The sequence below is a fragment of the Oncorhynchus nerka genome, linkage group LG22, assembly GCF_034236695.1.
Source record: "Oncorhynchus nerka isolate Pitt River linkage group LG22, Oner_Uvic_2.0, whole genome shotgun sequence".
In the NCBI taxonomy this organism is placed as follows: Eukaryota; Metazoa; Chordata; class Actinopteri; order Salmoniformes; family Salmonidae; genus Oncorhynchus; species Oncorhynchus nerka.
This window is the reverse complement of record NC_088417.1, coordinates 9,990,561-10,005,439: the sequence shown is the minus strand read 5'-3', so window position 1 is coordinate 10,005,439 and position 14,879 is coordinate 9,990,561. Positions and strand designations below refer to the sequence as shown.

General features: G+C 44.2%; 1 protein-coding gene across 1 annotated transcript in view; it reads left to right on the top strand.

Annotated features, from left to right (window-relative positions):
- The first annotated feature begins 612 nt into the window (after positions 1–612).
- LOC115104841 (TGF-beta receptor type-1-like) overlaps positions 613–14,879 on the top strand; it is an 85,713-nt gene continuing 71,446 nt past the window's right edge. Inside the window, exon 1 of the mRNA XM_029626168.2 lies at positions 613–717. Within this exon, the coding sequence (XP_029482028.1) occupies positions 648–717 (70 nt within the window). The 5' untranslated portion in view covers positions 613–647. The remainder of the gene's footprint in view (positions 718–14,879) is intronic.

The window sequence follows — 14,879 nt, the reverse complement described above, 5'->3', positions numbered from 1 at the left end:
GACCAGTACGGAAGTGTATGCACTCACTACTGCAAGTTGCTCTGGATAAGAGCGTCTGCTAAATGACTCAAATGTAAGTGCATTTTGCCAATTAAGACAAGCAAGCTGTAAATAGGCTTGTAAAAGGTCAGTGGCAATTTTAGCATGTAAATCTTTGTGAGGCAAAAAAAAATAAATGTTTTAGATGCATGCCAGCAAAGCCACAACACAACACTAAACAATACATTCATTCCATTATAACGGTGACCAACGGTGCCCACAAACTGTTAAGGCCTACATAAAAGCTGTCCCAGCAGCAGAGCTGTCTTTTCAGCACCATGGAGTGAATCCTTAAACCACTGCTACACCTTGCAATCAGCGGAGCATTGTCTTGCAGCTTTAACAGTTCGTTTAGTTTAATTTGCTGCCTTTTTTTCAGCTGACAGGGCTGACTTTCTATTAAAAAAAAAGTGGTTTCTACTGACAATTGAAATGAACAAATGGATAAGTATGTGAACTGTCAGGAAATGTTTACATCGGTACGAGAAGGCTTGCTTGGTCTGGGCGGGGTTTGGTACCAGCGGTACCAGCCAATCAGACGGGTTTCCCTCAACCATGGACTAGCGAGAGAAGTTGAGACAGTCAGTCTAGAGTAAGTCTCAACTACGATGGATGCAGTACCCTATTCTCTCGTGTTAATAGTCCTGTTCTTTGGGACTATGATTCAAGAAAATGATGGTAAGTGAGCGAGGTTATGTCTGGGATTTTTGGGGATTTCTTTTACATTTTATTTTAATAGGTTGTGGACACGAAGTTGATTTCGGGGCGTCGGTTGTTTGCTCTTTGTTTTCAAGAAGCGGCAGCCTAAAAAGACTTCTCAAAGATGGCGCAGGTCAGGCTCGGAGCAAAGCGGCGCTGTCAGAGCCGATGTTTATTGTTGAGGGGATTGTCTTTTGCGAGAGGAAAATAGCTTTTTTTTTTGAGGACTTTGGCTTTAGTCCAGGATCAATGCGCGAAGTCATTTGTAAACATGATGTTTTCGAGCTTTGACTGACTTTTAACTAGTAACTTGTTATTTCTCAGTTGAGCAAAGACTTTAGTTTGTATCCCTCACATTTGTTTGTGTTTGTTTTGTTTATTGGTCTTAATCGTTCATTTCTCGTGCTGGACACTGACCGATGAGTTAGATGAAGAAAACCTCATGGCAGAAATGTCCAGGCAATGGTTGTGTTTTTCGTTTTTGTCCGTGTAGCTAAATAGTCACTGTTAATAAACAAACTGCTCCGGTTGGCTGTCTATTTTGAGGGAGGATTCCCCTTTAGTTAACTAGCAAATACTTCTTCAATCGAAAGAGGTTGGTTTAGTTGAACTTGACACCGTAATAGCTATACAGTTGGTTATAATTAACCTATTTTAGCTAGTCTTTTTGTTGTTGCTACAGTATGCAGTTGCTCGTAACTCATGCTTTTTGTTTTTTTGTTGTAAAACAAGGTTTTAACGCCGTTGACAAAAGTTAAACGGCAAAACTAACGTTAGCTAGTGACTGATCTTGAGGGGATGTTCAAAGTCATACTCATTGTACGAGCTTCACTGGGAGCTGAACTGGCAAGACAAATTGCATCTCACTCGTGGTGATTTTCAAAATAGCCAATATTTCCTTGACACACGGATTGCTGGTAACATTGTGGCTCAGAGGTTACTCGGACACCCCTAGATAGTAATGTGAGCTAATTGTCAGCCATTGACCAAGTAATTATTATGTAACTGACTAGTCGTTTTATTAGTTTGATGAATTTTGCTCGAAATTGAGCAGGAACTGCTACTAAAGTGTAGAGCTGGGCAGCTTAAAGTTCTCGTTCAACATTTTATCCATGCAATTGAACATCGTGAGACAACCCCCTAACAAGGACTTGGACCCCCCCCCTCTTCTATGCTTTCTAAATTCCTAATGTCGATTATTGTACATTCCATAACAGCTATGTGGCTGACAATGTGCATTCACACGTTTTACGAACCTTGAGTTCCTTCATCCTAAATGCCATTATTGTGTAATTAAACATACAAAAAATATATTTTTGAATACGGTCAGCCTGTGATTACCACAAATTAACTTAATTATTAACTAGAATATAGAGTAATTCTGCTGGTTTGGAGGAACCTTATGATATTCCTTTGTGTGGACGGAGAGTCGATGGAAACGTGATGAATACAGTCCCAGCTCACAGCGCTTGTATTTTGATCACGTAAAGGGAACCGTTCCCATACGTTTTAAGCAGTGTGCTTTTTTAAAGAATGTTATTAAATGAAACTCAATTGTTATGTTGACCTGCAGAGAGGATTTTCTGTTGTCCGTTTTTGAAATACGATTGACATGCTTTCGGTGACGTGGGAGCCTAAACGAGGCCGGGTGTATTTGCATCAGAATGAAATCCATATGCTTGATGCATATAATCCTACGGATAAAGGAGCAGACCACTTTCTCAGATTGAAGGTGCTGGACTATTTTTTTTTGGATTACATTTACTTATTTTTACACCAATAAGAAGCTTATAGCATCAAGGGGATCTATGCATTTCTGGGAAGCTGTTGTGTGTAAAATAGGGGGGGATGAATCTGTACATCCCCAGTTTACCTCCCCTAGAATATTTGATGCTATCACCGCTGTCATAAATGATGCACAGCGTCAAGATACATAGACATGAAGTAGTTAACGTAAACACACGTTACGTGTCCTTATGTCAGCTCGTTGGTGATGGTAGTGCTCACCATGCAGTCGGTAACATGCATGACACTCTTCCCTCTGAAATCGGACAATTGTCAGTTAGATTGGACCTCCTACCAATGCTGTTTAGGCTTCATCATGGTGCTTCTCTCTAAACGGACTCTCTTAATTCCATCTCCTTTAGCTGCGTTGGATGGGGCATTTGGTGACAATAGCAGTTCATTTCACATTATCTGTTGAGACAGCTGGTGTTTGACCTTTGCGTCCTCCAGTGACCTTTTGCAAACCTCATTACTGTCCAGCTCCCGTGGTGTTCAACAATCCTGTGTGCCCGGCTCAGAGCCCCCTTTAATTTGCGATCTGCTCAACTTGCGTTGCTTGCTCTCCGCATACTGCAAGTAAACAGCGCATGTTCATCAGGGAAATAAAAAAATATGCGCAGCTTAGTTTAAGTGCTATATCTCCATGTCACCGATAAGACCACATCAAAAGCTTTAAGCACCTGTGCTGCCGTGTCGGTATCAGAAAGAGGGATAAACTCCAGCATAGTGCAGAGCAAGACTTTTGAATTCAGTCACATTCCATAACCCCCCTCCCCCAACTAGTCAAAAAGGGGTGTTTGTTATGGTCAGTACAGTACATTTGCCTTTTGGTCAGAGGAATGTGAAACATTTGAGTGACCGACCCCCAAACTGCCTCTTGTCCTTGGAGTAAGGAACCACAACTAATTTGAGAAGTTTTATTTGTGCCCAGCTGTGATTGGATAGTAGTGATTGGATTCAGGGGTAGTGATTGGATTCAGGGGTAGTGATATATTCAGGGGTAGTGATATATTCAGGGGTAGTGATATATTCAGGGGTAGTGATATATTCAGGGGTAGTGATGGATTCGGGGGTAGTGATTGGATTCGGGGGTAGTGATATATTCAGGGGGTAGTGATTGGATTCAGGGGTAGTGATTGGATCCAGGGGTAGTGATTGGATCCAGGGGTAGTGATTGGATCCAGGGGTAGTGATTGGATCCAGGGGTAGTGATTGGATCCAGGGGTAGTGATATATTCAGGGGTAGTGATTGGATTCAGGGTAGTGATATATTCAGGGGTAGTGATTGGATTCAGGAGTAGTGATATATCCAGGGGTAGTGATATATCCAGGGGTAGTGATATATCCAGGGGTAGTGATATATCCAGGGGTAGTGATATATCCAGGGGTAGTGATATATTCAGGGGTAGTGATATATTCAGGGGTAGTGATATATTCAGGGGTAGTGATTGGATTCAGGGGTAGTGATATATTCAGGGGTAGTGATTGGATTCAGGGGTAGTGATATATTCAGGGGTAGTGATATATTCAGGGGTAGTGATATATTCAGGGGTAGTGATGCATTCAGACGGCCCACGCTTTTACCCGGGATCGAGAATTCTGCTGCGACTAGTATAAAATTATTATTAAAAAAAAACACCTTTTCACATGAGTTCCAAATATCTCTAACAGTCTCCTCAGCGTGAGTTGTTTTTATGAAAGTGGTGTCAGAATGCACTCACTGTTCTAATATGTGATTTGTTACGCAACAGTACAGTTAACACACGCTGCCTGATAATTATCTATAGGCAATGTTTCATCTTGTCAATTTCAAATTATTTTCGGAAACAAGTTTTATTTCCGAACAACAGTTTAAATTGAGGTGCGTTCCGCCCTCCTCGTTAATTCACATAGAGGTAGCCCATTTCTGTGTTGAGGACACTTTTTATTTTGGAGGCATTGCTGAGTCTGACAAACTTCTCTCTTTGAGTGGAGCCCAAGTACTTCCCTAGTTTTTCCACAGATCAAGTATGCAGACATTTACGCAGTCTTGCACGAACTGGTACATTTTCTGTCTGGAATTGATAGTTTAATTCACATGTTTTCAAGTACTGGTGACATCTAATGCATTCTGACTATTGCATAGATTATTGTAATGGACACATGATCTGTGTAAAATACATTTTTGAAGGTTGTACTGATTTACAATGAGCTAATGATATGCTGTTTGCCAGCTATGTGTGGCGCCATGTTTTTTTGACATTATACAATGCATTCTGGGTGTCACGTAAACGTCTGTCAGACCAAAGATGTTCTACTGAGGTGACAACTCATCTTTCAAGCAAACTACCGGAAGTGAATGATCGTACACGACACCCCCCGTCCGTCTGAGCGACGACACCTGTCTGAGCGTGCGCTTGCATGGATCACTGTAGAATGATCACACCCGTCTGAGCATATGTTGCATGGACCACTGTAGAATGATCACATCCGTCTGAGAGTACGTTGCATGGACCACTGAATGATCACACCCGTCTGAGAGTACGCTTGCATGGATCACTGTAGAATGATCACACCCGTCTGAGCGTGTGCTTGCATGGATCACTGTAGAATGATCACACCCGTCTGAGCTTATGTTGCATGGATCACTGTAGAATGATCACACCCATTTGTTGGTACATGTAAAAAGGGCTGAAGAAAAGGAGAGACAGAATGCTGCCAGAGAAGGAGTACATTGATCATTCTCTTCTGTTACATTGGAAATAGTAAAGGACTACCCTGTTTTGCAATCTGTTTCAATCAGTCGCTGACTTCCTGTCCCCCAAATGCTCTACAGACACTCGTATTAAAGCCACCGGGTGAATTGCTTTTGTCATTATCCTTTTATCTGTAGGATATTTCCAGAAGCAATTTTGGCTAAGTGCCTTTCTCAAGGGCAAAACAAAAAAACTGTCCCTCTACCCCTCCCCTATTAGTATGAACTTGACCCATCTAGCCCATAAAACTCCTGGCCATCATGATGGAATGACGTGCACATACATCCATACAGCCGGAACTACTTTCCTGCATTGAGGTGTGTGTGTGTGTGTGTGTGTTGAGCTCCCCCCCCACACTGAGATGACTGGGGTTGGCCCGCCTCTTCAGACCTTCCAATCACCTCAGCTGACACATGCTTCGAATAGCCTACCTGCTATGAACTCACTTTTTCTGGGGGGGACGGGGGGGGGGATCAGTTTACGTAACAGTATACAGCCCACTTGAGTCGGTGCTTTTGAACACTCCCCCGACATGTGCAATTTTTTAAACCGTCAACTTGTGTACATAACCACACGGCACAGTAGCTCCACCACACTGAGTAGTTCAATGTGTATCGGATTTATCTGCCTCTGCGGTGATAGGAAAAAGCCTCCCGACATATGAATGTGCTGCTGAGATTGTCCCCCCACACACACACACACACACACACATCTACCACTGTTATAGCAGGATTGTTTTGTCTCATGGTTTCTTAAACTTTCATTAGTCTTTTCTGGTTTCATCCTACAGTAATCTCTGGTGTGAATTCTCCAGTCCCACTGGGGAAATGTGTGTCCAGTTCAGTGTGTGTGTGTGTGTGCGTGGCAACATCTATTTGGTTAATGGCTGAATGTGGATGCTAGCTTTTGTTTGTGTTTTTACAACTGCAGTCCACTCTCTTTTTGAACGGGCTGTATCAAACATAAAATGTGCCCTCTCAGGGCTCCCTCCCTCCCCTCTAGCAGCAGAAGGGAAGGTTTTACGACTCCTCGGTGTGCCACTGAGGCAGCTTGGTGAGCTGGGTATTTATAAAGAACACTCAGTCATATGCTCTGACATGCAAGCAATTAGTAAGGCCTATGCAAAGAGAGGGGCGGAAAAAAGTTGCACTTAAAGGGGCAATCTGCGATTTTTGTTACATTCTTTTTATTATTTTTTTTATTATTTGACTTTTAAATGAATGATTCATTTTGATTCTTGAGCATAAATGCGTCATGAGCTTAGTTCAACTGTCTAAGCTAATCGGAACCCAAAATATAAGCTTGTAAACAAACACTGTATTGCCTCGACATGGTTAAAACTGTAATGTTGATATCATGGATGGTCAGTCCTTGGATCCATAGCCCTGAATTTGAGAGTGGTTACATTTCTCCAGCCCTATCCCATAGCAGTTTACCAGAAACAGTGGCAGCATGGCAATTTTTTTGTTTGTTTTTAGTTTGAATTGCAGATTGCCCCTTTTTTTACGCATTGACTGGTACTCACTGTGCGACTTACTGCTCTCTGAAGTGTTATTAGCAGGTCAGGATAGTGGCAAACACCAGTAGAAATGCAATGTACAGGCCAGGCATACACAGACGGTTCAAAAGGCTGAAGTATCCTTGCATATCTTGAACACTAGATGGTGTTTTTCTGTCCAATTTTATGGGTGAGATTGTGCCTTTAAGCTCCATGCTCAACAATATGAGGAGGCAGGCAGCAGGCAACAAACCCATCTAATCTTGAGCACATTTGGAATAAAAAGCGTGTGTGTGTGTGTGTGAGATATATAAATAAATAAATAAATTGTTTTCATTATGCAGATATTACTACCTTGAGGTATTTTGTGGTCTCTTTTGCGAAAACATCTGTTGCTAACCGACTCTCATCCCAGTGAGTCAGTGGAGCATCTGCTCTGGTGGGGCTGAAGGTCTCTGCTGAACAGCTGGCATCAACGGGAGACTTTCTCTTAAATCAACCTGATGCATATTCATTAGAGGGCTCGTTCAGCCATCACCATGTTTATATTGAATGTCTGCTCGCAGGGAATTGGCCGTCAACAGTATTTAAACTCACTGCTCCCTCAACGCACCTGTGAAAAAGAATATTGGCCATTTTTTTTTTTTTTTTTTTTACAATTTTATTTTGACTTTCTGTTTTAACCTACTAAGAATAACTTACAAATATTATCATAGCCAGTTATTTGTGACACGTAGGCCTAATTGAGAGAACTAACTGATATGCTTCCTTTTTTCCACACCAGTTCCTTTTTGAGAGTCCTAAACCCTGAGCTTGTGCTTTTGTTTCTGCTTGAGCAGCCAGACAGTGTTTTGGTCTGAGAGGACGGTCCACCTCGCCCATCCCCACATCTGGTGTGGACAAAAGCACTGCCGCAATGGAGGGAAGGACGGGTAGCGGCTCAGGCCCTGCCATAGTGGTAGGGGCCCTGCCGTAGTGGTAGGGGCCCTGCCGTAGTGGTAGGGGCCCTGCCGTAGTGGTAGGGGCCCTGCCGTAGTGGTAGGGGCCCTGCCGTAGTGGTAGGGGCCCTGCCGTAGTGGTAGGGGCCCTGCCGTAATGGAGGGGGCAGGCCCTGCCGTAATGGAGGGGGCAGGCCCTGCCGTAGTGGAGGGCAGGCCCTGCCATATGGGGGGGGGCCCTGCCATAATGGAGGGGGCAGGCCCTGCTATAGTGGTAGGGGCCCTGCCCCTGCTATAGTGGTAGGGGCCCTGCCATAGTGGTAGGGGCCCTGCCGTAATGGAGGTGGCAGGCCCTGCCATAGTGGTAGGGGCCCTGCCGTAATGGAGGGGGCAGGCCCCCTGCCATAGTGGTAGGGGCCCTGCCATTGTGGTAGGGGCCCTGCCGTAATGGAGGGGGCAGGCCCTGCCATAGTGGTAGGGGCCCTGCCATAATGGAGGGGGCAGGCCCTGCCATAATGGAGGGGGCAGGCCCTGCCATAATGGAGGGGGAGGGCCAGGGAGTGGGCAGGCCCTGATGTTAACCGTTAATTGGTTGGCACTTAGCAGCCAAAAATACATTTGACCAGTCATGCTTATCGGTCTATAGGGTAATTTGCATAATTTTGTGCAATTTAAATTGGCGCGTGTGTATTTTTGGTTAGTTGTCACGCATCTTATTTATCACATGCACAGCATACAGAGCCTAGATTGAGGAGAGGAATACCACCGCCACCTGTCAGACAGCATGCAGAGCCTAGATTGAGGAGAGGAATACCCCCACCACCTGTCAGACAGCATACAGAGCCTAGATTGAGGAGAGGAATACCCCCACCACCTGTCAGACAGCATACAGAGCCTAGATTGAGGAGAGGAATACCCCCACCACCTGTCAGACAGCATACAGAGAATACCCCCACCACCTGTCAGACAGCATACAGAGCCTAGATTGAGGAGAGGAATACCCCACCACCTGTCAGACAGCATGCAGAGCCTAGATTGAGGAGAGGAATACCCCCACCACCTGTCAGACAGCATGCAGAGCCTAGATTGAGGAGAGGAATACCCCCACCACCTGTCAGACAGCATGCAGAGCCTAGATTGAGGAGAGGAATACCCCCACCACCTGTCAGACAGCATGCAGAGCCTAGATTGAGGAGAGGAATACTCCCACCACCTGTCAGACAGCATGCAGAGCCTAATTAAAGCGCACAGTCGCCATTTGGGTCTATCCTGCCTACCGTTAACTATCAGCGCATCACCCACCACTTTGCTATGTGAACTGGAGGCAGCAGCGTAGTGCAATGTGAACTCTGAACGTTTTACTTTACTTCAAATAATGAGGCATGCCTTGCTTAGTCATAACAGCAACCCATCATAGTTGTTGACATTAGATTCCTCCTCTTTCTAAGAGATTTCTAACAGAGATTTTAATGTCTCAACGGTTTGCATTAGGTTTAGAACTGTTTTCTGCGAATTGCGTTTTGTTTGAAAACGACGTTTTTATTAGCTACTTCATTACAGGAGTTGCATGTACAATAATAGGCTATATAGCCTCTTGTTATTGTTGCGTGTTTCCATTTATGCTCTTAATTAAAAATGTCAGGTCCTTTGTATGAATGCATAGTATCAGAGAGGAAGAGGCAAAGCAAAGAGGTTTCACTCTCGCCAGAATCAGTCAAAGAAAAGCCCAATGTGTTTCTATGGGTTATTTTGGACCTAAGCTTGTCGCCTTCCTTCCCGCCTTGGGCCGACTCCCATTGTTAGGGCGGAAACATAAGTATCTCGTCATTATATACAGACCTATAATAGTATTTTGCTGGTCACGTCATTTTACTGTTTTGGAAACAATTTAACCGTTTGTTGACTGGTTGACTGAGGGTTTGTTTGTCAGTAGCAAAATTGACTGAACTTAGCCATGAGAAGCTCCATCAGAAATCAGACATCCCCAAATTAGCACTTTGCTACATTTGTGCACAGCAGGCCAGGTACTTATCAGGACAAAGAAACCAGAGACATCCTCATTTCTCACTTTTTATTAATATATATATATATATATATATATATTTTTACCTTTTATTTAACTAGGCAAGTTAGTTAAGAACAAAGTCTTATTTACAATGATAACCTACTGTTCCTAGGTCAACTGCCTTGTTCAGGGGCAGTACGGCAGATTTTTACCTTGTACACTTGGGGATTCGAACTTGAAACCTTGCGGTTACTGGCAAACGCTCTAACCTGCTAGGCTACCTGCTAGGAAAAAAACAACATCAAAATCAAATTTATTGATATAGCCCTTTGTACATCAGCTGATATCTCAAAGTGCTGTACAGAAACCCAGCCTAAAACCCCAAATAGCAAGCAATGCAGGTGTAGAAGCACGGTGGCTAGGAAGAACTCCCTAGATAGAAAGGCAAAACCTAGGAAGAAACCTAGAGGAACCAGGCTATGTGGGGTGGCCAGTCCTCTTCTGGCTGTGCCGGGTGGAGATTATAACAAAACATGGCCAAGATGTTCAAATGTTCATAAATGACCAGCACGGTCAAATCATAATAATCACAGGCAGAACAGTTGAAACTGGAGCAGCAGCACGGCCAGGTGGACTGGGGACAGCAAGGAGTCATCATGTCAGGTAGTCCTGAGGCATGGTCCTAGGGCTCAGGTCCTCCGAGAGAGAGAAAGAAAGAGAGAATTAGAGAGAGCATACTTAAATTCACACAGGACACCAGATAGGACAGGAGAAGTACTCCAGATATAACAAACTGACCCTAGCCCCCCGACACATAAAATACTGCAGCATAAATACTGGAGGCTGAGACAGGAGGGGTCAGGAGACACTGTGGCCCCATCCGATGACACCCCCGGACAGGGCCAAACCGGAAGGATATAACCCCACCCACTTTGCCAAAGCACAGCCCCTACAGCACTAGAGGGATATCTTCAACCACCAACTTACCATCCTGAGATAAGGCCGAGTATAGCCCACAAAGATCTCCGCCATGGCACAGCCCAAGGGGGGGAGGGGGGTTCCAACCCAGACAGGAAGGTGACTCAACCCACTCAAGTGACGCACCCCTCCTAGGGATGGTATGAAAGAGCCCTAGTAAGCCAGTGACTCAGCCCCTGTAATAGAGGGGAACCGGCCAGGCAGAGACAGCAAGGGTGGTTCGTTGCTCCAGAGCCTTTCCGTTCATCTTCACACTCCTGGTCTAGACTACACTCAATCATATGACCCACTGAAGAGATGAGTCTTCAGTAAAGAGCTAAAGGTTGAGACCGAGTTTGCGTCTCTCACATGGGTAGGCAGACCGTTCCATAAAAATGGAGCTCTATAGGAGAAAGCCCTGCCTCCAGCTGTTTGCTTAGAAATTCTAGGGACAATTAGGAGGCCTGCGTCTTGTGACCGTAGCGTACGTGTAGGTATGTATGGCAGGACCAAATCAGAGAGATGGGTAGGAGCAAGCCCATGTAATGCTTTGTAGGTTAGCAGTAAAACCTTGAAATTAGCCCTTGCCTTGACAGGAAGCCAGTGTAGGGAGTCTATGATCAATTTTTTTTGGTTCTAGTCAGGATTCTAGCAGCCGTATTTAGCACTAACTGAAGTTTATTTAGTGCTTTATCTGGGTAGCCGGAAAGTAGAGCATTGCAGTAGTCTAACCTAGAAGTGACAAAAGCATGGATTAATTGTTCTGCATCATTTTTGGACAAAAAGTTTCTGATTTTTCAATGTTACGTAGATGGAAAAAAGCTGTCCTTGAAACAGTCTTGATATGTTCTTCAAAAGAGAGATCAAGGTCCTATTTATTTGAGACGACTGTACAACCATTAAGATTAATTGTCAGATTCAACAGAAGATCTTAGCTACCTGTTAGGCACCTGCCGCCCCACATGAACCTCTACAAACCAAAAGACAATTTTTTTTAAATTCTAAAAATTGACAACTCGTAAATGATGGTTATGAAATATACCAGAAACAAGTGTAGCAGCTTCTGAACTCTGGAAACAACGTAAATTACTGTAATTTTTTATTGATGTTAACAGAAATGAGTGTAACCAAATGACAGAGATTAACGGTACATTTTTACTAATGGTGACATGCAGTACCAGTCAAAAGTTTGGACAAACCTACTCCAGGGTGTTTAAAAAAAATTATACATTGTAGAATAATAGTGAAAACATCACAATTATGTGAGCGGCAGGGTAGTCTAGTGGTTAGAGCGTTGGACTAGTAACCGGAAGGTTGCAAGTTCAAACCCCCCGAGCTGACAAGGTACCAATCTGTCATTCTGCCCCTGAACAGGCAGTTAACCCACTGTTCCTAGGCCGTCGTTGAAAATAAGAATTTGTTCTTTAACTGACTTGCCTAGTTAAATAAAAGGTTAAATAAATAAATAAACAATTATAAAATAACTCTTGGAAGCATGTAATAACCAAAAAAAGTGTTAAAACAAATCACAATATATTTGAGAATCTTCAATGAAGGAGTTCCCACATATGCTGAGCACTTGTTGGCTGCTTTTACAATATGTATTTACTTTCAGAATTTAGACTTGAGCTAGCAGACTGGTTTAGACCACTGTGACTTCACACCACATCCCTCCTATCCTGCTGCCACTTCTCTCAGCCTGGTCTAGACAGTTCGGCTACCCCAAGGCTGACTGGGTGGCGCAAAGCAGAGCGGGTTACATATTTATTTATTTATTTAGATATTTTTTATTTATTTTGACAGGGAAGTTTTATACTGAGACTAAGGTCACTCTTTCAGTTGAGCCCTGCATAAATAACTCAAACATATTTATTTAGAGATATTAAGAAATATACATTTATTAACATAGAGGTCTCTTATCATTTATCTGAACAGACCAATGGGGGCCAGAACATCTCATTTCATTGTAAGATCTCTGTTCCACATTTCAAAGCCCGTGTGTCTGTAACATCTGTCAGTTGTTCCACATTTGAAACATATGTGTCTGTAAGGTTTCTAAGTTGTTCCACATTCAAAGTGTGTGTGTGTGTGTGTGTGTGTGTGTGCGCGCGCGTGTGTGCGCGCAAGGAAAGGCAGCGACTCAGACAATTTGCATAGTAGTGTAGAGGGATGAGGTCGCACCAATTTGGCATAGAGAATGTGATACTCACATTGTGTGATTTATCAGCAAGAGAGAACTCTCAGTCCCAGGTGAACATTGTTTCAAGTATAGTGTGCTAAATCGAAGTAGGCCATCCGTTTTTTCAGTGTTCGCGGTGGTGACTGGCTCTGTCTTGTTGCCCTCGGCAGGAGAGGACCAATGCCTGACCCGGTTGGTCTGAGTGGATTGTCATAAACTCTTGAGATTTAAAGAAGAGCATTGGTACAAGATAAAACTGTAATTGGAGGCTACGCCGACTTAAAGGCAATGTCCTAAAAGAGTTTTATAGCCACACACTCGAAGATGGGATGCGTATTATCAGTGGGCTATCAACAACAAAAAATTTAGCCAGTGATAAGTTCACATTCCAATAGTTGTTGATTTACATGATATGCTGAGCCCATCAAGGAATCATATTCCAATTGAACAAGATTACCTTTTTCTAGAGGAGTTCTACTTCTGTAATTCGTTTTAGTATCACGCCTGTAAATCGCACTGTGCTTTTTAATGAATGAAAATTCTGACGAAGAGACAAAGTAGGCCTACCCACCATTTTACTGTAAGAGAACGCACAGGCTATCAATTGGCGCAGTCGTCTATACAACACAAAGAAACGAGGACTCCTTTCTCTCTTTTCTCTCTCTTCTCTCTCTCCTCTCTTCTCTCTCTCCTCTCTCTCTCTTCTCTCCTCTCTCTCTCTTCTCTCTCTCTCCTCTCTCCTCTCCTCTCCTCTCCTCTCTCTCCTCTCCTCTCTCTCCTCTCTCTTCCTCCTCTCTCTCTCTCTCTCTCCTCTCTCTTCTCTCTCTCCTCTCTCTCTCTCTCTCCTCTCTCTTCTCTCTCTCCTCTCTCTCTCTCTCTCTCTCTTCTCTCCTCTCTCTTCTCTCTCTCTCTCCTCTCTCTTCTCTCCTCTCTCTCCTCTCTCTCTCCTCTCTCTCTCTCTCCTCTCTCTCTCTTCTCTCCTCTCTCTTCTCTCCTCTCTTCTCTCCTCTCTCTTCTCTCCTCTCTCTCCTCTCTCTTCTCTCTTCTCTCCTCTCTCTTCTCTCCTCTCTCTCCTCTCTCCTCTCTCCTCTCTCTCCCCTCTCTCCTCTCTCTCTCTCCTCTCCTCTCTCTCTCTCTCTCTCTCTCCTCTCTTCTCTCTCTCTCTCTCTCTCTCTTCTCTCCTCTCTCCTCTCTCTCTCTCTTCTCCTCTCTTCCTCTCTTCTCTCTCTCTCTTCTCTCCTCTCTCTTCTCTCTCTTCTCCTCTCTCTCCTCTCCTCTCTCTCCTCTCTCTTCTCTCCTCGCTCTTCTCTCCTCGCTCTTCTCTCCTCGCTCTTCTCTCCTCGCTCTTCTCTCCTCTCTCTCCTCTCTCTCTCCTCTCTCTCTCCTCTCTCTCTCCTCTCTCTCTCCCTCCTTCCTCTCTCCCTCCTCTCTCCCTCCTCTCTCTCTCTCTCTCTCTCTCTCTTCTCTCTTCTCTCTCCGCTGCTGCATAGCAATTGAAGGGGTCGCTCTGCTATTGAATGCGAGATAATTCAATTACCTCATTAGAGGTTGCAGCCACAGGCTCCAAAGATGTGAAAATCCAATTGCCATTGATTTCTGAAATCTGAGGCTGTTGTCTTTTTGCTTCTCTTTTTGCAGTGAACCGGGTATTAGATTAAACTTTATACCATCCTTTTCATTTGCAGCCTCTCTGGGGTGGGGGGCTCTTCGGTGCAGCAGGCACTTGAAGCTTGGTCTTAGCAAACTACACCCCCCCAAACGCTGTTAGAAAATGGCTGATTTAGTCGTAATCAGATTGTGCGCTATGGAATGAAGTTAATTGGAGGCATTAGAGGACTTCAATGACTCCAGATGATATGAGGCTCTAAAAATGCCAGTGTAAATCACAAAGGTCTTGCTGTTGCCGAAATGCATTATTGACGACTGCATGTTTCATTCAGATAAATGTGCCGTCGCCCTCCGAAACAAGTTTAACCCCCGTGCGGCTTGCTGCTTACCAGAATTGGACCCTTATCAGTGTGAAGTCAGCCACGTTCTCTGCTCT